The 25,913-nt window shown below is 35.8% G+C and overlaps 1 protein-coding gene across 1 annotated transcript; it reads right to left on the bottom strand.

Moving 5' to 3' along the window:
- Window positions 1-353: 353 nt before the first annotated feature.
- Window positions 354-24,657, bottom strand: LOC143251002 (large neutral amino acids transporter small subunit 2-like). Its single transcript, XM_076502276.1, has 9 exons — window positions 23,941-24,657; window positions 22,225-22,350; window positions 14,598-14,694; window positions 12,168-12,212; window positions 10,148-10,271; window positions 7,848-7,951; window positions 7,484-7,580; window positions 6,177-6,504; window positions 354-5,091 (listed from the first exon to the last, which is right to left on the bottom strand). Exons 1-9 carry the CDS (start codon window positions 24,419-24,421, stop codon window positions 5,015-5,017), a joined length of 1,479 nt encoding a protein of 492 aa, XP_076358391.1. The 5' UTR covers window positions 24,422-24,657; the 3' UTR covers window positions 354-5,014.
- Window positions 24,658-25,913: the final 1,256 nt, after the last annotated feature.

The following is a 25,913-nucleotide window of genomic DNA, read 5'->3' as shown; positions in this document are numbered from 1 at the left end:
ATTATCAAAGAGTTGGCGGTGAGTGGTTTTGACTAGTTGCCTTCCCTCTAGCCCATCACTACTAAAGTATAGCTGTCAGTGCAGATAGCAATCGATTAGAAGTTTTAAAATGGAAGTCATAAATCTCACTTATTTTACAATGACCTGGAAAGGAAACAACGCTTTGATTTAGTCCTAAAACAAATTCAAATTATAAATTCTGCGAAAATCGAATGTTTATTAATATTTTGTTTTCACTGTATTTATTGTAAACCAACGTCAGAAACCCATCTGTAGCTCTAGCAGTTTGATTGAACACACTCGGGGATCAAAAAAACGTCGAGAAGGAATTCGAAATAACATAAGAAATCATACAAATTTATAACTACATTTTATTTAGCAAAGTTCACAATGTTTTGTTAATATTGTTGGGTTAGAAACGAGTAATTAAGACACGACTAACAACAAATGTTATGTTTGCGTTAGAACATTCAGCGCATTAGTTACTTTAAGTAAACTTATATTACGATATAATAATAACAAGTCACAAGCCATCAATTTAAAATGTACACTGCCGTATCACACTATATATCATTAACGTGTAAGAACGTAAAACATAACAACGTAATTTTAATTTATTAAAATACGCCAGTTGTGTAAGTCCTACCAGTAAAATACCACATACAATGAAATACAATTTGTGACTTTTTAGTCCCAACAATAAGTTAAACGGGTACTTATGAATATACGCACGAATTCTTGTTCTTGTCATATCAAACTAACTTGTAAGTTTTCTGTTTTCTCATATAGATGATTCATAAATATACCACATACACATATAATGTCTTGAAGTTAAAAATAAATGTTTCTGTTCAAAATGTTTTTAATTATTCAATATCAGGTCAAATTATTCGTACGTAATAAACAACATATACATAGATATATCATAACTTTAAATATTACATATATTTAGACATCTCAGTTGTATTAATTAATTTCAAGGTTTTTATACGTTCGTTTTAATAACATGTACTAACAACGTAACAAACAATCCCAAACTACTACACCTCATAAAGAAAACACAGCGAATACATCATTTACAGGTTTGTATCAAGACAAGCACATATAAATATCTCTCGAAAGATCACCAAAAAGTCTAAGTCTTAAGGGTTTATAACTCTAAAAATCAGGGTTTCACTTCCGCGATGGACATAGCGTAAAAACCTCACAATGTAGTTTCACACTATAAGTGAAAAAACAAAACAAAAAAATTTCATACCCAGCCATCTGTCTTCCATCCTCATTACATCATATTTAAATTACAACTTACGTTAGAGAAAGTGCTGATTCCGAGTTCAGTAAACTATTAATGACCAAAGGATTGAACATTTTGGAAACATACAGTATTTAAAACTGTTCAATAGTGATCATAATAAACAGATCAAGTTTATTAATAAAGAACCTTTGTTTACATCCGTACCACAAGTAAAGCTACATAGCAGGATTTGTTTGTTTGTTTATAATTAAGCACAAAACTACACAATGAGCTATCTGTGCTCTGCCCACCACGGGTATCGAAACCCGGTTTATGGCGGTGCGAGTCCGCAGACATACCGCTCTGCCACTGGGGGGCACACAATAGGATATGTGTGTCGTGTTCACGTGTACGTTAATACTATGGATACTTCCTCTTTAATATTCTGAAAGCAGAAAGTGGTAATTCGCGCGTGTCTTATTTTCGTGGTTCAATCCCGTAAATATGTATCCAAATATATGTTCAACAAGTGCTGCCCAATTTTAATACAACTAGATTTAAAGGTATGACAAAAGTACTTCGTATTTTTCAATAGAATATTGCTAGAAATGTTAAAACCAAAAACAAAATAAAAACGTTTCCTTAATTAAAAAACGGTGACAGCAAAACTTTATAATACACTGGATTTCCAATACATACTGCCCCACCAAGTGTTATGTCTACAGACTTACAACGCTAATAACCAGATTTCGATACCCGTGGTGGGCAGAGCACAATAAGCCCAGTGTGTAGCTTTGTGCTCAACTTACAAACAAACAAACCTATGCAAATTACGATCAGAATTTTCAATAACTTAGAAACTTTCTAATTGCTCAATAGATGACGCAACGAAACATCCATATAATCTTAATACGTAATATATTGCAATTAAACATTAGATAGATTGTTTTGTTTTCATAATTTTCAAACAAAGCTATATCCGCATAACTGATCCTAATTCTGAATAGCTAGACTAGTTGGATCTGACCACAAAATGAGGATGGCGTTCACGTGTAATAGTAACCAGAGCACGCTAATTACTTGTTATCAATGTCAAATATTGCAGGTGACAGCCAGTTGTATCCCTGTTCTAAGAGAACTAGCCAACGACAAAGAGGTTAATCTTTGGACGTACAACAGGATTTCGATACCCGTGGTGGCCATAGCACAGATAATCAAAAGTGTAGCTTTGTGCTTAACTAAATACAAACACACACAAACAAGTTCTTGAATAATTAGATTTTGCACCTGAGCCTACAATAAATTATTTTGAATATAAATCCTTATTTGCGAACGAGTTCACTTAGTTTTAAAACACGAACAACAGTGGACCCTTTAAACTTGTTTATTTACGTTGAGCTTCACATTGTGTGAAACATCTATAATTCTGAAGAACAACTAGTCAACACTACCCACCGCCAACGTTTGGGCTACTCTTTTACCAACGAATAGTGGGATTGACCGTCACATTATAACGCCCCCACGGCTGAAAGGGCGAGCATGTTTGGCGCGATGGGGATGCGAACCCGCGTCCCTCAGATTACGAGTCGCACGCCCTAACACGCTTGGCCATGCCGAGCCAATAGAATTAAGTATAGAATCAAATGGACCTCGATCGTGTAGGGAATGTTTCCACATAAAGTTCATCATCTTTGGGGCGAGGATAAAGCGTGGCTTAACTAAAAAAAATCTAAAAAATTTGATACTAGCGTCAATTTAATCACATTATATTTATATTAATTCTGATAAAAAAAATTAATGGCCCACTCGTTAATATGCAAGTACCAAAAATTGTTCTTTTGTTTGTAGTTAAGCGCAAAGCACCACAATGGACTATCTGAGCTCTGCCCATCACGGATATCAAAACTCGGTTTTTAGCGTCATAAGTCAACAGAACTATGTTTTTAAGTGTTTGCATTTTTTATTTTTCTACAAAAAGAGAAAAAAAATCGAACATGTTGTTTTCCTTTAGTATTTCTTTTTTTATGTTTTATGATAAATAATTTTTCAATTGAATAACATTTAGATTATTACATTTAATTATTATTCGGGGTTAAAAAGTATAACAAAACTACTCCTTTCAACAACTTGCAATTCCGCTTACTGTTTTACGTTTCGTGGTTGTCGAAATAGAAAAAAAAACAGAAGTGTGGTAGTCTTTACGTGGCACCAAATAAAAGAAGGCCGACTCGATTTTGATTGGCTCGGAAAGTTCTAGATTTTCGGTCTCTCGAAAGGAAACAGGAATGGAGCCAAGAATAGTACATCGATAAACATCGCCTCTCTGTTTGATGTGAAGACATTAACTCTCGTAATTTGGCGGAAATTTTCACGGAAAGCTAAATATTATCTATTTCAAGAGTCTTCCGCACGTATCAAAAGGTATTTGGGGTAGTCGTGCTAAGAATTTGTAGTGCAGATTTTACCTTCCATACCAAATGTAGTCTCTGATCTTTTTCAATCCCAAAAATGTTTTGTTGCTGTTTTCCTGCCGAATTTCCTTGTTTAAAAAACACATTTCCCTTTGGTGTTCCAAAACTAAGTAACACAATATAAGCACATAAACAATATTGTGGCCTCACGTGGCCAGGTGGTTAAGGCACTCGACTCGTAATCCGAGGGCCGCGGGTTCGAATCCGCGTCACACCAAACATGCTCGCCCTTTCAGCCGTGGGGGCGTTATTCGTTGGTAAATGAGTAGCCCAAGAGTTGGGGGTGGGTGGTGATGACTAGCTGCCTTCCCTCTAAGTCTTACACTGATAAATTAGGGACGGCTAACGCAGATAGCCCTCGAGTAGCTTTGTGCGAAATTTAAAAAAAACAAAACAAGCTAACAAACTTAATTCTATCAAAAATGTTTAGCCTCCAAAAACAATTGTTTCTTCTCTGTAGCATTATGAGTCTAATACTTTCTTATTAAGTTTTTTTGTTGTTGTGAAAAGATACAAAAATAATCTAAATCAACTGTGTACATTTAATATTGTATTAATATGTTTTAAATTTCCCATACACTGAAGTTATTTTAATGGCGTCCCCGATAATATGTAAGTACCTCTCTTTTTCTGGTGTCAGTCTGGCATGGCCAAGTGGGTTAAGGTTATCGACTCAAAATTCAGTCGTGGGGGCTACATAAATGACGGTCAATCCCAATAATCCTTGGTAAAAAGAGTGCCCCACGAATTGACGATGGGTGGTGATGAATAGCTACCTACCTTCCCTCTAGTCTTTCCCTGCTAAATTTGGGGCGGCTGGTGCAGATAACACTCGTGTTACAACTGATTGTATATTAGTCTTACACCAGCAGAGGAATTTCATAAAGTATCAGCTTTTAAGAGTCCATCTTAAATAACTACACTTTCAGAAGAATTCATTAAAAACTAATAATAAGTTAAATATACCAATGAAATACGTATTAATAATGCATTAATTATAATACATTCTATGTCCGGACCTGTAACAAAATACATATGATTCATAAAATGAAATATAAATTTAAATTTGAGAGTTTTAAGACAACATACTTTTAAAATTTCCCAAACATATTTATTTATGAGACAATTCTTCTATACTTATCAGTTTCAAATTTGTAAAAAAATAAGACGTCATCTTGTGGAATGTAGTGCCAACACGATATTATTTATTAATGTAAAAACATCTCAAAAATTAATGACACTTATTTCAATATTCCCACTTGACCAAGTATCACGATCTGAAGTTGCCAGACGATTTCTTGTTATTGTTTCATTTACTCAGAAGCGGGTCGTCTTTTTCTGGAATCATCACCTCTAACAGTTTCTGCAATTCTAGAGTTATCCTTCCTACACATAAAAAACATGGTTAACAAACGTAGTTTTAGCTTATGTTCTTTACAATATATACATACATATATGTAAATAAAAATTTAGACTTTTTCTATGCCTTATGACCAATTTTCGCGACATCTGTTGAGAGTTTTAGTAAATAGCTCACAGTCAACAAAGTCTAATTTTCAATTAATATTGAAAGGCTTACTCCAAAGTTTAAAACATTTATTGTATAGGGTGTTTAGAAAGTCACTGTGCAGTTTTGTAATCATATACATATATAAGTGCACAGTGACTTTCCGAACACCCTGTATTATTTCTAAAACTGTTTTTGATCTCAGTGTTGTGGTTTAAGCATTTTATACTGTTATATTAAATTTTCCATTACTAAGCAAACACACTGTTATTAATTGAGGGGTCAAAATCTAAGTTCATGCTACCCTTAAAAAATGATCTAGTACAAACATTAAACATAATGCAATATGAATTTTAACACGATGATGAATGAAAGTTGATTGGTACAAATGTGTATTTAAAATAATAAACAGCTAGGATGTTCTTCTTATACCTAATCATCTATTTACTGGGATACAAAAACGTTTTCAAGCAGTATTTGTAGTCTGTCATAGTGTAATATGTGTTGAGAAACACCTAGATTGGCGGGTTGGACTCTTCTTACAAGAGTTTAGATGCAAATATATAAATGTTTACATTGAAACGTAATTACAGTTATTAACCTAGATATCGCAAAGTTTTGATAGTAAGTATTGTATTTGGACGACATGCTATTACGTTGATGTCATATATGGAGTCATCAGTTTGAACTGCAAGATCAGATGTTACTTTTCCTTTAGAAAAGTGGAAGACGAAACTAGAGCCTTCACAGAGGTGCAGTAAATAAAGTGTTTCGAGTTATCATAGATAAATTGTACAGTTCATTAATTTATTGGAACAATATTATTTCTTTGACGATAAAAATGTCTATAAAACTTTATATAACGCTCAAATATAGAATTAGATATAAAACTGAAATTACTTTAAAAGTAACGACCTTTCTTTCAGTGTAATAGTGATGCTTTACCGAATAAAAATAAACCCACCTGAAATAAATGAAAGAGTGGGCGACTTTTTTCTAGTCTTAACGATAACAAAGTGCACTGGCACACCGGTCAATATGATTAACAATCCTATACCGGTCTGCAGTGGTTCAGCATACAAAGGTATGACGGTAAGGAATAAACAACATAAGAAAAAAGAGATTGGGAAAATTAATGAAACTTTGATTGGTCGAGGCATATCAGGTTTCTTCCAACGCAAATACATCATGCCTGCGATGGCCACGCCGACCCAAAGCCACTGGATGAAACTGAAGTAATTAATTAAAGTATAGATGTCGCTAGTGGTCAGCATTATAAGAGAAAGAGCACACTGGAAAAATGAAAATTAATCAATTATGAGAAATTAAAAAAAAATCGTAAAAGCACAACAAATATATTTTTAATCGCACGACTTCCATAATCTTAACACGAATAACATTTGGCGTACGGTAATTACATTAAATCGTAACCAATGTTGCTATGATTTAAAGAATGTTAATTGAAAGTAATATTACTGATATTATAATTATCCAGTAGCTCCAAATATAAGTCACAAAAATATTCTTGTAATATTACGAAGCATGTACGATAACAGAGACTTTTTTACACATAACCCAGTTATCTTATATTTAGAAAATTGATTTGAATTAGTGTTAAAAAACATACACCTCAATTATTTTTGTGTAGTAAAGTGAAAACACTCTCGTACGTGCCGATTAATAGCACTTATACTTTGTATATTGTAATGCTACTTATATTTAAATTGTCATTTCTAAAATTACAACATAATTATTTAGAAGATAAATATTTTTTTCTTTGTTGTTTTATGAAGCAGTTAATATGCCTGTTTGGTTAAGATAAATCTGTTAACCTTATCTATTGGTGAACCTGACGATGACCGAAGAAGGTCAAAACGTTGTTTACTCCTCTACGTAAAAAAGTTTCTCAACCCAAACGAGCCGTTTTTACATATATACTTATCTATTGGTGTCCCGTACTTCAAATTTGAACTGTCAATCACAGGGTAGGCAATAGTTCCGAAACTCTTTACCAACAAATCTTGAGATTAGCCCTCATATAATAACACTATCACCACTGAAACGATAGTATATTTGGTGACGGTTTACAGTACCGAAACTCGGAGTCTAGAGCCCTAACAGTTAGGATATGAATGAACTGCACTTGAGAGTATAGTAAAAAAAATATTTACAATATACTATTAAAACCTAACTTACTCCCTGTTTAAATTACATCATATATTTGTTTGCATATGCTAAGAACTTAAATATCTTTTACACTGTGACTCTTACCGTAAACATAAGTGATGGTGTTGGGGTAAATCTTTCGTGGTGAATCATTGCAAAAATTGACGGTAGATGGCCATCCTGAGCACCAACGAAGAAAAGCCTAACATAGAAACGGAAATGAATGGAAATTGAATAATATTACACAAATATACCAATACATAAAATACTGGGAACGATATTTACCTCACTTTTTAAACTATGAACTTTCACTCCAACAATTTAATGACTATACCACTGACCCTACCAAAAACTAAAGTTTTTCTTCCTTTTTTTAAAATAAAGGTGTAACCTCATCCAATTATCACAGTGAAGACTGTTAGTTTGTGTCATTAAAACTACAATCAGAAAAATATTGGTAACGTCTTACCTACTTGAGGTGAAAAGAAGGCCGTTCACGCCACCAAATACTGACAACCCTACAAATATCGGCATGATCCAAGCCATAACACCAAACATTTTATTTGCAAATGTCTAAGAAGAATAAAAAGCAAAATATACATTACTCCCTGTAATCTATAAATATTGCAGAAATCTAGTAATTTCTCAATGAAATATTCACGGGCGTAACTACAAAGGATGGACTCCTTGCATGACGAGTAATTGGACCCCTACATTTATTCCTCTTGTCAGCAATCTTTAAATTTCTAATGGCCTTCGAGCCCCATTTTGGCTCGACCAGTCCCTTCACAATTGCTGGTTATGTGTGTGTGGGTCGGGGGTTATGCTTATACCACTATTGTTGTTGTTCATCGTCGAATTAAAACTTCATCCAATATTTCGGCTTTACTTGGCATCATTAGAAAGGTAAAAATGTGAAAATTATTAATTCGTTTCAAGTCAGCTAGTTTAGTTCCGTTTGTTTATTTTTGGTAACTGTTAGACTTTGGTTAAACGCTAGTTGAAAATTGTGACTTAATTGCTTTTTGAATAAAATAAATAAATAAATAATTTTCGTGCAAAGCTACATATAGGGCAACCCCGTGTAGGTATTCCATGTCTAAGTTTGAACTTAAAGACCAGAGGATTTGTTTTGTTATTTTTGGATAAGCTAGTAAAGCTATATGCCATTCACCATGTCTTTGAAATCCTGTTCATGAGGAAGGTTACCATCGGTAGCACACCAACCGCCAACTTTTGGGTTATTCTCGACAAACGAATAATGGTATTAACTGTCACTATAGCTACACCGTTGCATTTTCATTGTCAACGTTTTGATCCCGTGACTCCCAGACTGCGAGTCGAGTGCCCAAACCTACAGGCCACACAAGACCAGATCGGAGGAAAAGCAATTTTTCAACTTTTGAGCAACCCCTATCTTACTAAATTATTGTAGTTGTCTATTATTTTATTAGAGCACACAGGCCACAAATTGCGGAGCGAGTTATTGCGGTTATGGGTCGCGAACTCACAATCATCAGATTCAAAGTTCGGGCATTCGGGTACGCTAATATATAAGACATGCCTAGTCCACCGAACGAGGTAAAAAAAAAAAGAGAAAAGTTACTTGTTTGTTGTTAAACACAAAGCTACGTAATGGGCTATCTGTGCTTTCCCCATTGCTAGTATCTTAACCCAATATTTAGCATGAAAAGCTTTCGCTGAGCCAGCGAGTAATCGAGACTGTAATATTATTAGTGAATATTATAGATAACTGTCTAGTGAAAATATTATTTGTGAAAACGTTTGTAAATGACAGGTTTAGGTAATTGTCTTCATCAACTTTAGTACTTGATGGATACAGCTACGTAAATCTGCCACATCGTTTTCGTTTTCAAACTGTGAAATAGAATATGTTCGGACGTTGTGACATGGACTTTAACGACGTGCCTGGGCTCCAACATCGTTTTAATATAACGTAATCCACCTCAATACAAAACCGACTAAAAGCTTTATTACATTTTTATTTTGTTACCTATAGCATTTCACTTTGGTAACATATACGGTTATGGTCTGGAAGGGTCTTCACAATTTCGAATACATTGAAGAATATATTCTTTGAACCATTACTTTAGGAAATCAAGAGAAACTGCTTTAATTTTCGAGAATCAAATATAGTAAAACTATCCATGTGTTTAAACTTAACCCATCTTAAAATACTTGACTGTGTTATGGAAACAAGCTCTGAAAAGTTTGATCTAACTAAATCCATGTTTTTCAAGATAGTGTTAACTGACTGATAAGAGGGCCTAATTAGGGTGGAGGACAAATGTTTTTGTCACATGACGTACTAAGGAAACAAACAAACAAAAAAAACTAGTATTCAAAACGTATAAAAGAATTCGTTACGATTTATAGAGTAACACAGAACATTCGCGAAATAGTAACACGTGCTCTTGTTTTCTTAAGTTTAGTTATGTGTACGTCTTCTTAAAGTTGGTTTTCTTAGCACTCCAAAAATCTGTTTAAATAATTTTCATTATCTGGAAGCTAAAACCTGGGAACGGATACTTTTATTTTCTTTAATCCTAAAGTACTAAATCTGTTAATAGTCGAACCTTGTTTGGTTTTGGACGCCACCATGGGCTCGACTACTAGACATATATTTTTTAATTTTCTACCCATAAGCAGTTTTAGTTCCTTATTATTTTCAATCTCCAATTCTTTACATTTTGTATAAACTAGAAAACTGCTTTCATCTCTAACCAAAAACTTGAAACTGTGACTTACCACAGCAACGGCAGGCGAAGCCAACATTTCCAGTGGTGAAATAACTGTGAAATACGCAACGTTGGCAAAGACGTAAACAAATGTCACGATAGGAATTGCAATCCAAATAGCTCGAGGTAAATTTCTGAAACAGTATATAACCACAGTTCAACATTTTTCTAAGACTTAGACTACTGCTGCATCATAACACACTCCCAACTCAGTATCTGCTAAGAATATGTGTCAATATAATATTATTATCCGTTGTGTTTCCATGTAACTACTTCGCAGGATATGGATGGATCTTAACCATAATTGATGTGGAGGTTAGTTAGGTCCATGTGGGAATAGATACGGCATTTTAGTTTTGCACTTTGCAGTTTTTATGGACGTGTTTGCATTTTTTCCCACTAATTATCCACTCTCCCTGTTTTCACCAGACTTAATATGAAGACTTGTTTGGTCTATGTGAAATCACATGCAAATCTGCGGTTTCACATTTTGAATTTTGCAGTTTTTACGTGTTTGGTGTTTTCGTGTCAGATCTCACCAGAAAATAAACGTTCATCTATGTGAAATCACATGCAAAATCGTGCAGTTTTACATGTTTTCGTGTCCAGTCAGACGTGGTACTCCGTCCAGTAGACGGGTACTTCTGCTAGTTGTTAATAAATTATCGTTTACGCTGTTGAAAATACTTTAGGCTTCGTAGTTATCCTTAATATAAATAACATAAATGTTACACATTCTTTAAACATAAGTTCACCGTGGTGAATAAAAGACAATAAAAACACAGTTGATAATTTATTACACTATCATTTATCTGTAAATAATTATTCTAAATTTACAGCAAAACTCTATAGCCTTTTAATCTATTCTTTGATGTATTGTATTCATGATGAAACTTTGTAGAACGAACGACAACTGTCTGTTGTGGAGACACAGGTGTAGAGGACGACGTTTCGAAAGTCTTCCGCCTATCGTCTTCAGATCCACTCTATAAAGCTTCATCACTTTTAATGTATTATTTTTTATATGCATTTATAAACATAAACGTTAATGTATAAGCGTGTATTTAAGGTCAAATGATTATAGGCTAAACTCTTACTGAATGGGAACATCAAACGATTAGATGTTATCTCAAGTATTTTTGACACACAAGCACAAACATGGAGCAACGGGAGACAAAAATAAGATAACAAACACAGTTGTAAGAGAAAAAAATCGATGTGTTATTTCAAATACTCTTTCAGATATAGAAATTGGATACTTGCTTAATAATATTATATTTCTTAGTTAGATTTCACAAACCACGACGTAATACTTCAGTAAATTTTATTTTTAAGTGTAAAGCATCTGTTTTATCTTATTATAAAGCCACGTGGAGATATATGCTGCGTCCACCGAGGGGAATCGAACCTCTGATTCTAGCATTTTAAATCTGAAGACTTACCGCTGTCCCACCGTGGGACTTTGAAGTGTGATTATCAGAAAATATTATACCAAATAAAAATAAGTGTTTTAAATACATTAGGTGTTTGTTTGTTTGTTTTATAATTCCGCGCAAAGCTACTCGAGGGTTGTCTGCGCTAGCCGTCCCTAACTGTGCAGTGTGAGACTAGAGGGAAGGCAGCTAGTCATCACCACCCACCGCGGAGTAGCGGAGTTGATCGTCACATTACAACGCCCCCACGGCTGAAAGGGCGAGCATGTTTGGTGCGGCCGGGATTCGAACCCGCGATCCTCGGATTACGAGTCGAACGCCTTACCCCACCTGACCATGCCGGGCCTCCGGGCATTCTTAGAAACTGTTTTTAATTTTTAATCGTTTAGCCCGTGTTGCAGCACGTGATATTACTCAGGTTGGTACTTTAGTGCCAATCCGCCTCTGGTGGACACAACGCATGTTATACATGCATAACATTATCACAGACTTAAAACATGTCAAGCAAATTATCAGAACAGCCATGCAAAACTTTGGTCTTTACAAAAGTAACCCGCAGCGCACGTGAAAAATTGTGAAGACATAAATGTTACTTACTTATAAGGATTCTGAAGTTCTTCCGTAACAAAGTTCAGATAGTTCCTATGCGCAGGAAGAAGAGAAAACACTGCTAAATAATCTTTAATCTCATTAATTATTTCGGCGTTTATACAGTAAATGAAGAAGACTGTAAGTTAATTACATAATGTAATTAGTTAAAACGATTATGTGTTTGATGACTTAAATATTTTAAGTTTTAAAAAAATCTATAAAAATCATATTTTGATGGTTTCTCATCCACATATCACATTTAAAACGTATATTTATAATACGTTTGGTAACATTTCAGACAGAAAATACACATGAGGCTGTCATGTAGGAAATGTAAAACGACTGAAATGTTGCATAAATTATCATTAAAGTAATTCATGTTCTCTACAGATACAGGACTAGCAATGCTGTGACACTGGCCGCTCAACTGAGAGTACTATTTCAAATTACATCAGGCCCCACATTATGTACCCATATTCGTCAGCAAACACTTAACTTTTTTTCGAGCTTAAATCTCTGTCAATTCATCGAAAATCATCAACACGTGTTTGACTGTTTCGGCAGACTATGTATGTTGAGTATATTGGAAAGGAAGCCAACTGTAAAAATCACGTGTTATGGACAACGTTTCAAAAAGTTTTCCGTGTGTTGTTGTTTGTTTGGTTTTTGGCACGACATGCCAGGTGGTTAAAGCGCTCGACTCGTCATCCGAGGCGCACGGGTTCGAATCCCCGTCGCACCAAACATGCTCGCCCTTTCAGCCGTGGAGGCGTTATAAGTGACGGTCAATCTCACTATTCGTTGGTAAAAGAGTAGCCCAAGAGTTGGCGGTGGGTGATGATGACTAACTGCCTTCCCTCTAGCCCATGAGTCACCAAACTACGGCCCTCGAGGTCATTTTGTCCGGCCCGCCAGCAGCTAGCCGCTTGGAAATAAAAAGTGGCATTTCATCTGCAGTGAACTTCATTCGGGGTTATGCACGTGATCATCGCCAGTTAAAGGCGTTTCTTGAAGAAATTGATTCGGATTTCTGTGACTTGCCTTATTACACGGAGGTGAGGTGGCTCAGCTGCGGTAAAGTCTTGTCTCGTTTTTATAAGCTGAGAAGAGAAATAGATATATTTCTTATCGAGAAATATAGAGCCGATCCACTTCTGTCGGATCCAACCTGGTTGTCAAAGTTGTCATATTTGGTTGACATCACATCCCACATGAATGAATTGAACTTGAAACTTCAGGGGATGAATAACCTTGTCTGTGATCTCTATAGAATCATTAAAGGATTTCGGAGAAAGCTGTCATTGTTTGGAGCGCATTTGGAAGGAGGAAACCTCTCTCATTTTCAGTGTTTCAGTGAATTTCATGGTGGAATCACAGAAGATGTCAACCTGGAGTTTCAGAAAAAAGATTATTGGTGATTTAAATAAGCATTTTTAGAGAGATTTTCGGATCTCGACAGAATCGAAAGTGACATTCTCCTTTTTCAGAATCCTTTTGATTCTGTCATTGATGACGTGCCAGTGAAACTTCAGCTGGAGGTCATCGATTTGCAAGGAAATGACTTGTTGAAAGTAAAACACAGAGAGGGGCAACTCATTAAAAACGATTTTCCAAAGCTGAAGCAGTTCACATCTGGTATGGCATCAGTGTTCGGAACAACTTATGTCTGTGAAGAAGCATTTTCAAAAATGAAGTATGTGAAGTCGGTACATCGATCAAGGTTGATTGATGAACATTTGAAAGCAATTCTAATGATTGGATGCAGCAATTCAAAACCGAACATTGAAGATATTTTGAAAGCCAAATGCCAATTTCATAAATCGCACTAACTTTTTTGCGGCTTAATGAAATCCACATATGTACTCACTATGTGCGATGTGACAATTGTTTTTTGCTAATGTCACCTTCTTTGATAACCTTTTAGTAAATAAAAATGTTGGTTGTATTTCTGTTTGTTTTTTATTATATGTGTGTATTCCATGCTACTCCCACATGGCTAATGTGGCATCCTAAACCTTGTGTTAAGTCTTTTACAGAGAGCTTTCGTTCCAGCTTATGAGTATTGAACATAATGATCATGCGGCCCTCGATTCTCACTCCCAAAGTAATCTGGCCCCCTGTGAAAAAAGTTTGGTGACCCCTGTTCTAGCCTTACACTGCTAAACTAGGGACGGCTAGTGCAGATAGCTCTCGTGCAGCTTTGCGCGAAATTAAAAAACAAACGTTTTTTATACAGGCAATTGCCGTCCATTCCAATATACTCCTATGTTTAAATTACTCTATGATACAATTAACATGTTACTAAACATATATCAATAACCAGTTACACAGTAAAGAAAACGACTTCAGTGTTCTACGTCACCAGTGGTGACAGGAGTCTAAACTGTTGTTAACATTGGTTTGACATGTATAGTTTCAAACAAGTCACCAACTTACCATCCTCCATAAGCAAACAAGCCCGAGTAGAAAGCCAAAGAAATATCTTGCGCCTTAAAGTCTCCTTGGAAAGTGCTCTTTAGATGGGTAGTTTCCCCTGTAAAATATTAAGATGAAAAATACAACTCAGAACACCCACTCTGGAAGATGATAATGTCGCAACACCCCTTCACGAGCCTCGAGTATTAATACGGGAGTACACCTCCAAAAAAACGTACGAGTTCATGCGTGTGTGTTTATTTTATTTCTTATAGCAAAGCCACATTAGGCTTTATGCTGAGTCCACCGAGGGGAATCAAACCCCTGATTTTAGCGTTGTTAATCCGAAGACTTACCGTTGTACCAGCGGGGGACACGAGTTCATGTTTTTCACAAATGTGATTTCACATCTCACTTCAGTTAATAAAAATATTATCCTAACATTTTAAATTACATGAATTAGTTGGTCTTCATTTAAACCTACAATCCGATGCTCAATCCACGCCACATGTGATACACGTACTTAACCCTATTTTCCGCACCCGATTTACATGACTTCCATTCTCTCATACACATCCTGTTCTTGAAAATTGTTTTCTCCTGAAAAAGGGAGAGTCACAGAGTCACAGAGGAACTGACTGAAGTGTTTCAGATTGTGAAAGGAATTCATAATGTTGATGAATCAACATTTTTTCATACATAACACTGAGAATTATAGAACTATGAGACACAAATGTAGATTTATGTAAGGTTGAAGCCGTCTTCAGCTAGGACAGTTTTATTTTTCAAAAAGGGTGGTCGGCCTATGGAATGAGTTGCCTTCGGATGTCGTGGAGACAGTAAATTTGAGTGAGTTTAAAAGAAAGCTTAATGGATATACGAATGATAACGGCTGGTTATAAATTATTATTATTATTTTAGATTTATTTATTTAATAGTTTTAATTAGGCTTAGAGAATAGGACAGCCAATATGGACCAACAGGTCCCCTTTGTCCCTAACCATTATGTTATTCACGTCTTTATATATACAGCAAGTGTGTACACTTCTATTTGTTATACGTTTATACCCTTATGGGTGGGGATTCTTACACTAACGTCCTCTAGTGGCACAGCGGCAGGTCTGCGGACCCACACCGCTAGAACCCGGATTTCGATACCGTAGTGGGCAGAGCACAGAAAGCCCATTGTACAGCTGTGTACTTAATTCCAAAAACAAACAGACAAACAACTTTACCCTGTCAACAGCAAAGGGTAATTTTGTCCGACTCACAAACCCAATCACATTCGTTTCTTGGTATCCAGCTAAAAGAAAGTCTGATAAATAAGCAATAACAAATCAATTACAAAACAATGACAAATTAAAAAAAGACATCTCTTTAAACGGTGTGCATCTTTCAGATTCGTGCCCCAAGTCACAAACTTAATAAACATCTGCAACTGGATGATGTTTCATAAAGGAGTTGTTTTTTTTGGCAAACTAAGTTCGTTGGTATCCAAATTATCTTATTAAGGTATCAAGTGGCACCACCGACTTCGGATCAACTTTTAGATATACGTTTCATCGCAAGTGTAGAAAAATACCGTAACAGCTAGCAGGAAAATTCAAGGACAGCCTCAATAAACACGTCGTCTTTCTCTTAACAGCAGAAAATTAGTGACGTAACCAGAATTTGCACACAGAGTAGGGGACAATTAATTAGAAACTGAAATTGATCTACATTTTTAATAAAATGTTTGTTAAAATGAATAAATAATCAAATGTAATATTTTACATTAGTTTTATTCTCTTATTAAATGATACAAAACGAGTTTATTATATTTATAAAAGCTAAAAATAAGATGTGATCAATATACCTTGAATTTTCAGGGAGTCCGCACCCCTTTAATTACGCCTCTATACAAAACCAACGTCTTCTTTCTAGGTCTGGGCAACTTTATGTATGTTGTTTTTTTCTTTGCCAATTTAATCTGATAACCAGTAAAATGTGTGTAATTTATGCTACAAAATCTATTGGTGAGACCAATCTTCCATTTCGACTCGATACCAGCGTCCTACCGACCCTAAAGGCAGCCATTAAACGCTAACTGAGGCGAATATTTATATTCCAAAAATAGATAAGTGCAGAACGAAACAAGTTTAACCACTTTATCCGGAGATATTAACGACAAAATAAAACCATTTGTTTCTTTAAATTCATTATTTGAATCGATCTAACGATTCTACAGCTCTATAAAGGCCAAATAAAATTTAAAACGTTACTTTATATATATATATATATATAAGATTGCTTTATCGCTTGCTAGACACTATAATAACCCAGAATTTGTTCATATCCTAGTGTTATCACGTGCAAGTAATGGGTGTAAATATTTTCAAAACATTAGAACTGTGTGTGTTTGTGTGTTTTCTTATAGCAAAGCCACATCGGGCTATCTTTACACATTAGAACTGTGTGTGTTTGTGTGTTTTCTTATAGCAAAGCCACATCGGGCTATCTGCTCAGCCCACCGAGGTGAATCGAACCCCTGATTTTAGCTTGTAATTCCGGAGACAGACCGCTGTACTAGCGGGGGGCCATTAGAACTTTACTGGCGATGAACGCAAAACAAATATTTGTAATCCATGAACTACCTCTGTTTCCACTGGAGTTTCTAAATTATTAGCTTTTGAATCTGGAAAATGTTGTCTTCAAGTACTTGGTTATCCTGGTTTTCCTCTTCTCATGTCACACTTTGCTGTTTTCGTTTTTTCATTTCTCTATTCGTGCTGCACTGTCCGTACATAGATCACTATACATCTTTCACCACAAAATATTTGGTTTGGTTTCGTTTGAATTTCGCGCAAAGCCACACGAGGGCTATCTGCGCTAGCCGTCCCTAATTTAGGAGTGTAAGACTAGAGGGAGGGCAACTAGTCATCACCACCCACCGCCAACTCTTGGGCTACTCTTTTACCAACGAATAGTGGGATTGATCGTAACTTTATAACGCCCCCACGGTTAAAAGGGGCGAAGATCTTTGGTGTGACGGGGATTGAAACCCGCGACACTCGGGTTACGAGTCGAGTGCCTCAGCCACCTGGCCATGCCGGGCCCATCACAAAAGATGCCACCTTCTTCGTTCCTTATGACATTGCAAATCAAAATCAGAGTTCTTTAAATTCTTGAAAGATTCTAATCCTTCTTGGTAGAGTTTTTCTCTTTTATTTGAGACTGGATATGAATTCATTAACCATTTCTTGAACATCACTTGTTATCAACCTGAGAATTTTCCACGTACCTGTCCCTTAACAGTTTTATACACTTCTTCTCTGAGCGTATCTGATTCTTTTCTGGGGCATAATGTTACCTGCTAATTGTCATCATGTTGATAGACGCTTTTACCTGTCCTATAACTATGACAACGAATTATTTCACATCAGGACTCTCTTGGTAACTGACTTCCCTCAAAAGAATCTTTGATCAAACATTTGTCGTCTTTCAGTTTCCAAAATGGATTCTTGCTCGCGCGGCTTGTCGTATTTGCTACAAATGGATTCTCAAGTTTTCCGCAACTAAGCCTCCTTGATAATGGATAGAATGATGTGTGAACAAAATATAAGGAAAAGTATTACACGACTAAGTGTACGATTTCATATTCCAGTGATATATATCTGTTTTCATATAACCTATGCTCTATAAATGACTATTTACTTTGGTAAACCCTGGAATCAAGAACAAATGATGATTTCTAACAGAATAAATGAAACCGTCCAGGTAATACGACGATTTCAGTTTTATATAATTATTTTATGAAACATGTACCAACGCTAGGATACAAACCTATGAAGAATTTAGGGGTTTTGGCCTTTAGAGGAGATTGCACATTGGTACTGAGTCAAAACTCAAGTCACTAATCAACTACTTTAATTTAAAACATATATTTAGCCTCTGATCAGTTGTTGTTATTCGTAGAGTTTCGGCCTATTTTTCATCTTCAACAACAACAGGTTTATACGATATCGGATCTACGTCATTCGTCAGTTTTCTCTTTCTTTTCCACATTATTGTTTTTTGGTTTTGGTGTATCATTTTGTCACGAAATATAAGATTCAGTTAACAACTATTAATCTGGATGAGTTTTGGCGTATTATCCGTTTTGAAAATACACGATTTAGTTGGCACCTGTTAATTTGAATCAGTTTTGGTGTGTTACATTGTTAAGTAACAATGAGTCGAGTGCCTTAATCACTTGGCCATGCCTAGCCCCACAAAATAATGCATTCAATTTAGTATATTTCTCGTATCTTCTACGTTCTTCTCGATTAAATTACTTGCTATTTTCAATGTTTGCATCACTGCATTCTAAAACCACATCTATCGGTCAAACCAGTGACGTTGAATCACAATGAATAATCAACAAATACACGACAAAATAACACATTTTTTTAATTTGTCACAACACACCAATTAGCAATATTGCACACTCTTGCACGTGAAATACCCAACCAACAAATTTAATTGTAAATTACCAAAATTATGTATTGAATGAAGAGAGTGAAGAAACAGATTTGAAAAACGACACTTCCAACAAAACGAGTTTTTGGTATTATGACCATAGATTGTTTCAGAAACTTGAATTGCGTCATCTTTATAATAATACAATTATCAGCATTGAATAGTAAGTTCGAGTTATTTGAAAATATCATAATACATTAATATTTTACATGTTGGAATTAGTTGCGTCATCTTTGAAGAAAACCTGAAATGGAAGTTGTAAAAACGTGATTAGTTCCATGTATCATGTACACCAGCTTTGTTATGTATACAGTATTCTATTGAAGCTTCGAGTTGGTGTCCTTTCTATCTAAATTCTTTTCTCGAAAATTCTGTTTCTGCATAATAGTCCCCCCCCCCGCTGGGCATCAGTAAGTCTTCGGATTTACAACGCTAAAATCAGGGATTCGATTCCCCTCAGTGGCCACAGCAGATAACTTGACGTGGCTTTGATATAAGAAAACACATACTTTCTGCATAAGCATTTGAGTTGTTTTAGGTTTACGTACAAAGCTACACCGTGGAATGGGGATTCGAACCCGTGACCCTCAGATTATGAGTCGAGCGCCCTAACTACCTTGTGGACTTGCACAATATAAACAAGTACTCGGAATAACTGAAAACCATCATTCAGTTTATCATGTCCAAAATAATAAATAATTTATTTATCATTAATTAGCGGTTCACATCATCGTGAACGATAATTTGTTTTTTTTTAACATTGTAAATATAATTTCAAGATAAGCAATTTTTTGTTTTAAAGCGTTCGAAAATCCCCACTAGATTTCAAACAATGGAAATATCATAACTGCTACATTAATATAATAAATAAACAGGAATAAGATTTTAAGTAGACTTTGATAGTTTTTAGAATAGTGATATACAGTGTGTTTGATATACAAAATCTTGGGTGTAGAAAAACATACGAATTGGAGAAAGAAATGTTTAACCTTCATAAGTCAGTAGCACTTTTGTGTAGATGCTATGAAAGGAAAAACATACCAGTAAAACAGTCGCTAAGTTAACTTCAGCAAATCATATTATGTAAGAAAAGCAAGCACGTGGTGTATGTTGGAAAGATATATTTTCCAATAACGTATAATACTGTCTGCTAATTTCTTGTACTCTTGAAGGGGCTGAAATGACCCCCATGACATACATCGTCTCACGTTTCTTAATTTTTATCTCTCACGAAGAAAATGGCATGATAAGTGATTAAGAAATCGGTGTAGACTATTTATTAAATTGTACATATCAGACGAAGTAAATTCAGTAGTATTCTGCTCGCATCTTCGACAACTTTCGTTAAGTGTAACAATTAGAAGATAAACAGACGAAGTCAGAAGTGCCTAGCTTTAGACAGGTGGCTTATCCTTGTTATATTTTAGGTTGTAACATTCACCGATGACGGAAAACAATACGTCGTTGAGTCGAATTGTTACAAGTAATTATGGTAGTAGAGGATGAATAGGTTCTATTTACTATACAGGTGCATATATATACGGTCATTTTACTGAAAGTTTCTGATAACTATTTGTAATTATCAGGGACGTAAATGTTTTACACCCGATGGGGGGGGGGGGGTGATTTTTGCAACCACTTATGTGGACTGTTCAATTGGCAAATTGGTAATCTCTTATTACGTGAACCTGAAAGCTGTAAATCAGTGATGACGAGTTCAATTTGAAGCAAATTGGTAATCTCAGCCCAAACGAGCCGTGAACCTGAAAGCTGTAAACATACAGTCACAGAGTAATCTTGTTGCCACGATACTTGCATGTATACTTAGGCCTACTGACTGATACTTACGAACTATCGCTTAGATAGAAAAGCTTAGAAGCACGCCTATATTAAAGATGTACATTTCGGCTACTGAAAAAGCCTACATCTAGGCCTAATTATGTAATTCGATTGGCAAGAACACGTGAATCACAAGAACAAACACACAATTTGTAGGCCAGTGATGCAATAAAACAATTCAACAGACAAAACTGTAGGGGAGATGATTGTATGCACCATACCCACCACCTAAAATGAAGAGGGGGATGTATCCTACCAACCCCCCCAGGATTTACGCCTCTGGTAGTTATTAATAAGGTCATTTAAACAAATTGGCACAACTTTATGGGGAAGAACACCTTATAGCATTTATAGTGATTGTAAGTTTTACTAGTTATTTCAAATAACTGGTTGGGACCCTTTATACCAGTATAATTTGTCTATTGGGCTACTAATTAGTGTCTTAGCACCGTAATGGTGATTGGAATGCCAACTTCAGGGGGTAAGTTTATTTGACTGACTTACCCACATGTGGTAGCACCTTATCATTATTAGTTTTTCCTTTATTTTGGAGAGCAGTCACCTTCCCACAACTACCTACAGACAGTGAAGGGTGATAGATATGTGGGACGTTGTGGGCCTGAGCACCTACATCTCGCTCTCCTAATTTCTATTTTGATTTCTTTGATTATTTTATTATTATTCATGTGAGACTGGTGAAGGAAGGTTAAGACTGACAGACGATGTATCCCCACCGTAATGTGGGCCTGCTTCCGCAGTCACCTCCCAAATCTAGGGTACATTTTATATCCCACATTATAGCCTGAACCCTGGGGATCCCGTCGATTAGTGCAACGTTTTTTGTTTTTTTTTACTTTTGTTGGGCTTGTTTTTGCTTGTAACAAATTATATCCATATAACATCCATATATATAAATTGCATCACATTTGTGAGTGAACAACTTATAAAAATATTTTTAACATCATACATTCGATCTACCCTTGCCTAGGGTTACTGGTAAGGAGGCGAAATATCCCGAAACCAGTATAATTCAGTGAGAAGTAATGAAACAAATGATAGATTGGACTCCATATTTATTTCTAGACTCTTGTCAGATAAATAATTAAGAATACAAAAAAAAAAAAACAGTAAAGTCAACAATACATAATTTTCAAATCCTATATAAATATAGGTTTAAAGGTAAATAAAAAAACACATTAAAGACTTATTTATTAGTAACATGTAAAAAGTCAGTTATCCTCCAGGAAATTATAATAATTAAGAAACAAAACCTCAGCAGAATTAAAACAAGTATCTACAATTTATATCCTACCTTGAAACAGATTCACTACGCCTGTGATTATAATGATAACTAGGGCTAACAGCTTGGCCCCGGTAAAAATGTCTTGAACGTTCATTGCCCAACGTACACTCCTGCAGTTTATATACGTCAGAAAGCCTGAAAAAACAATACAAGAACGGATAGCAGTTTTTTCATAAAGCATGCAGTTTTTAGGACTAAACAATAACAGGAAGAAAACTTTAATTTTTATTTAATAACATTGATCAGAAAACCTTATGTTTGTTTGTTTTAAATTTCGCGCAAAGCTACTCGAGGGCTATCTGTGCTTGTTTGTTTTTGAATTTCGCACAAAGCTACTCGAGGGCTATCTGTGCTAGCCGTCCCTAATTTAGCAGTGTAAGACTAGGGAGAAGGCAGCTAGTCATCACCACCCACCGCCAACTCTTGGGCTACTCTTTCACCAACGAATAGTGGGATTGACCGTCACATTATAACGCCCCCACGGTCGTCGGGTCGTCGGGTGGCACAGGAGGATAAGATTTGGAACCTCCTTCCAATCACTTATCAAAGAATCCTAACAGTGGATGCCAGCTGTAGTTGAAATGGGTCAAAAAACTGTAAGTCTGAAAATTAGATACATGGGAATACATAGAACCCCAGGGAGACATAAAGGGTTAGATCATTATCCCGGCCCCATATCGCTTCCTTGGGGACTAAGAGTGCATGTAATTAGGCCCATGCGCAATGTTTGGAATGGGGGTTCTAAATTGTGATATAAAAACTAACGCATACTATGCGAATCACAAATTAGCATGCAAATGCCACGGGGGTTGGAGGCATGCGACTGTTTCAAACCACAAAATTGGTAATATTTTATAACAAAAATGGGAATTTTGTAGAAAATGTTGAATACCATAAGCATTCTGCTACAGCTGTACAAGCTTTTTTTTACATAATAAAACTGGGGGTTCTGTTTAACTCCTGCGTTCGTGCTTGGTGACGTTCGGTGATAATCGGTCCTACATTCGCCATTTATAATTGGGCACACTAACACACTTTTGTCAAATATATACAAGCTTCAGAGGCCCGGCATGGCCAGGTGTGTTAAGGCGTTTGACTCGTAATCTGAGCGTCGCGGGTTCGAATCCCATTCGCCCTTTCAGCCGTGGAGGCGTTATAATGTAACGGTCAATCCCACTATTCGTTGGTAAAAGAGTAGCCCAAGAGTTGGCGGTGGGTGGTGGTGACTAGCTGCCTTCCCTCTAGTCTTACACTGCTAAATTAGGAACGGATAGCGCAGATAGCCCTCGTGTAGCTTTGCGCGAAATTCCATAATAAACAAGCTTCAAACTGCGCGAAAGATGTTTGTAATTGATCATTTTATTATTAGTTGTTCCTGTAATTGTTACCAAAACTTCGAGACGCAATTTTCTCGTCTGCTGAAACATAAAGCATGCTCAAATATGAGAAAATGTATGCAGTTTTCAGTCAAATAAAAATGTGTAATTAACTTAATTATTAATATACTAGAGTAGGCCATATTTTTTGTATATCAACTTTTATTGTTATTGGTAGGGTTTAAATTATATCTTTTTCAGTAGATTTAGCATATAGCTGTACAATGCAGAGTAAAAACATTACAACAGGACCTTTATTCTAATTTTTTTACAGTTTAAATCTTATCAATGTGTTAATTTCATAAACATGATGAAACTTAAATATTTAAAAATTAATATTAGTCCTTACCGAGAGCAAGAGCCGCCAGGATCCGCATAACTGCATTAGGCGGTTCACATTGTGGATAAAGGGGTTCAATGATATAATGGGAAAAGGTAAGTGCTAATATGGCTTGAGCTGTCGGTCGAATTATAAGAAGAGCTACCCATAATCTAAGAAACGCTGGTAAAGGCCCGAATGCCTCCAGAATGTAGGCGTAATCTCCACCAGATCTCACAATAGATGTTCCTAATTCAGCGTAACACATAGCTCCCAACATAGAAAATATACCGCACAGTATCCATACTATAAGCGATAGGCCTACTGATTCACCGCAGTAAGCAAAAACACCTCGTGGAGAAACAAATATGCCTGCTCCAATAATACATCCAACAATAATTGCTACGCCATTCACCAAAGTTATTTCTCTCTTGAGTTTTACCATTCCTTTTCTGCTTGTAGCGGCCTTATCGTTTCCGTCCAAGCCTTGTGCTTCCACGTGGCGCGACATTCTTGGTAATAATATAGCTTTTCCGGAATTTTTAATGTATTTATTTCAGTAAAAAGTTCGTGTTTCAAATAAAACTAAGTAACGGAAAGATCGTCTTTTTACGGAAGTGAGTTTCAATATAAAATAGGCATTTGGTATAGAACTGTTATAAATTACAGTATAACAACAACAGAAACACTGCATCAACCAACTACAATTGCATCAGACGAATCGCTAGGAAACGTTGGCTCGCAGACGTAGCTCTCGTTCTTTGTAAACAGACTTGCAAGCTACGCCACGTGGCGGAACGATAGCGTACTACAACCTTCAAACCTTATAGGGTTGCAATTTAACCATGTTTCAACTCGTAGCCATAAAGAGATCTAAGGTAAACACTCATGAATTATTTAAATTTCTTTTTATCAGATTCTTGATGCTTTGTATTGGGACGAGTCCAAGTGAATTTATCTTCTAACGTTAATGCTTACAATTTCTTATCATTTATTTTTATTCTATTTACTGCAGTGTCACAAACAACCCATTTCACTTTGCAAGGCTGCATAAATTAGATCAGAATGTGGTATTTGATTACGAACAGAATTTAGAGCTAACGTAAAACATACATTTTCAAAGATTACAATTAACGTAAGGTCGATAGATGAGCAAACTATTTGAAAATGATGACATTTATATAAAGTCTCGGTATTCACTTTGGACGCGGGTTTGTCTTGTAGTAGACTAGTAGAGAACTGGACTCCAGTCCTTTCGATACTACAAAATGTTCCTTGCATTTTAAGCAGTGGGTGCGTTGTAAAGAGTGACAGTCAATCCCTTAGCTTGAATTGTAGAAGACAAGTTGCTGTTGGCTGGTTACTGTCGCTTCGGTCAGTAGTTAAAAATTAGAGACGGCAGTAGATATCCTTAGAAGCTTTGTCATAAATACAAATTGTATTCGTTTTTGTTTTGTTTTTTTCTTTGCTTAATTACGCACCAAACTACTCAAAGGCAATTTCGAAGTTTTGAAATGATAGACTAAAGGAAAGATAATTAGCTGGTCAACAGCGCCTTCTGTGAACACTTTTTTGACCAAATACTGGGAGTTGACCGTCTTTTTTATCATACCAAAACAACCTCAAACGAGGTAAAAGTAAGAACGTCTTTTTACCTAAGTGGGACGTTTGTTTCAATGTAAATTGAGCATCTGATAAAGGTCTGTATACCAGACAAAAACAATAAAGTACACGCTTACCATATTAACTTTGATATTAATTCTTCAGAATAGCACACCTTGTGAAATAACGAATTGTCTAAATAGTTGAAATAAGAATAAAAAAGATTACAGCAGAAAAAAAAAGAGGAGATATAGTAATGTTCTTTTTTTCCTTCTTAAACCAGTTAAAACCGGTTACTATAGATGGATTCAGCTGCAACCTTAATCGTTTCTTCCTTGGAATTAAATAAGATGAAAACTATGCTGGCAAGAAGATTTAATATAATTTGATTAAGCTTTCAA

This window comes from Tachypleus tridentatus, chromosome 5 (genome assembly GCF_004210375.1).
Source record: "Tachypleus tridentatus isolate NWPU-2018 chromosome 5, ASM421037v1, whole genome shotgun sequence".
NCBI classification, from domain to species: domain Eukaryota; kingdom Metazoa; phylum Arthropoda; class Merostomata; order Xiphosura; family Limulidae; genus Tachypleus; species Tachypleus tridentatus.
This window is presented reverse-complemented; position numbering and strand designations above follow the sequence as displayed.

Coding starts and splice junctions, on each gene's coding strand:
- LOC143251002 (XM_076502276.1), bottom strand. CDS start 24,421: ATGTCGCGCCACGTGGAAGCACAAGGCTTGGACGGAAACGATAAGGCC. Junction 7,952..10,147: donor CTTCGCCTGCCGTTGCTGTG/GTAAGTCACAGT, acceptor TATTCTTCTTAG/ACATTTGCAAATAAAATGTT. Junction 7,581..7,847: donor CTTCTTTTCACCTCAAGTAG/GTAAGACGTTAC, acceptor TTTCTATGTTAG/GCTTTTCTTCGTTGGTGCTC.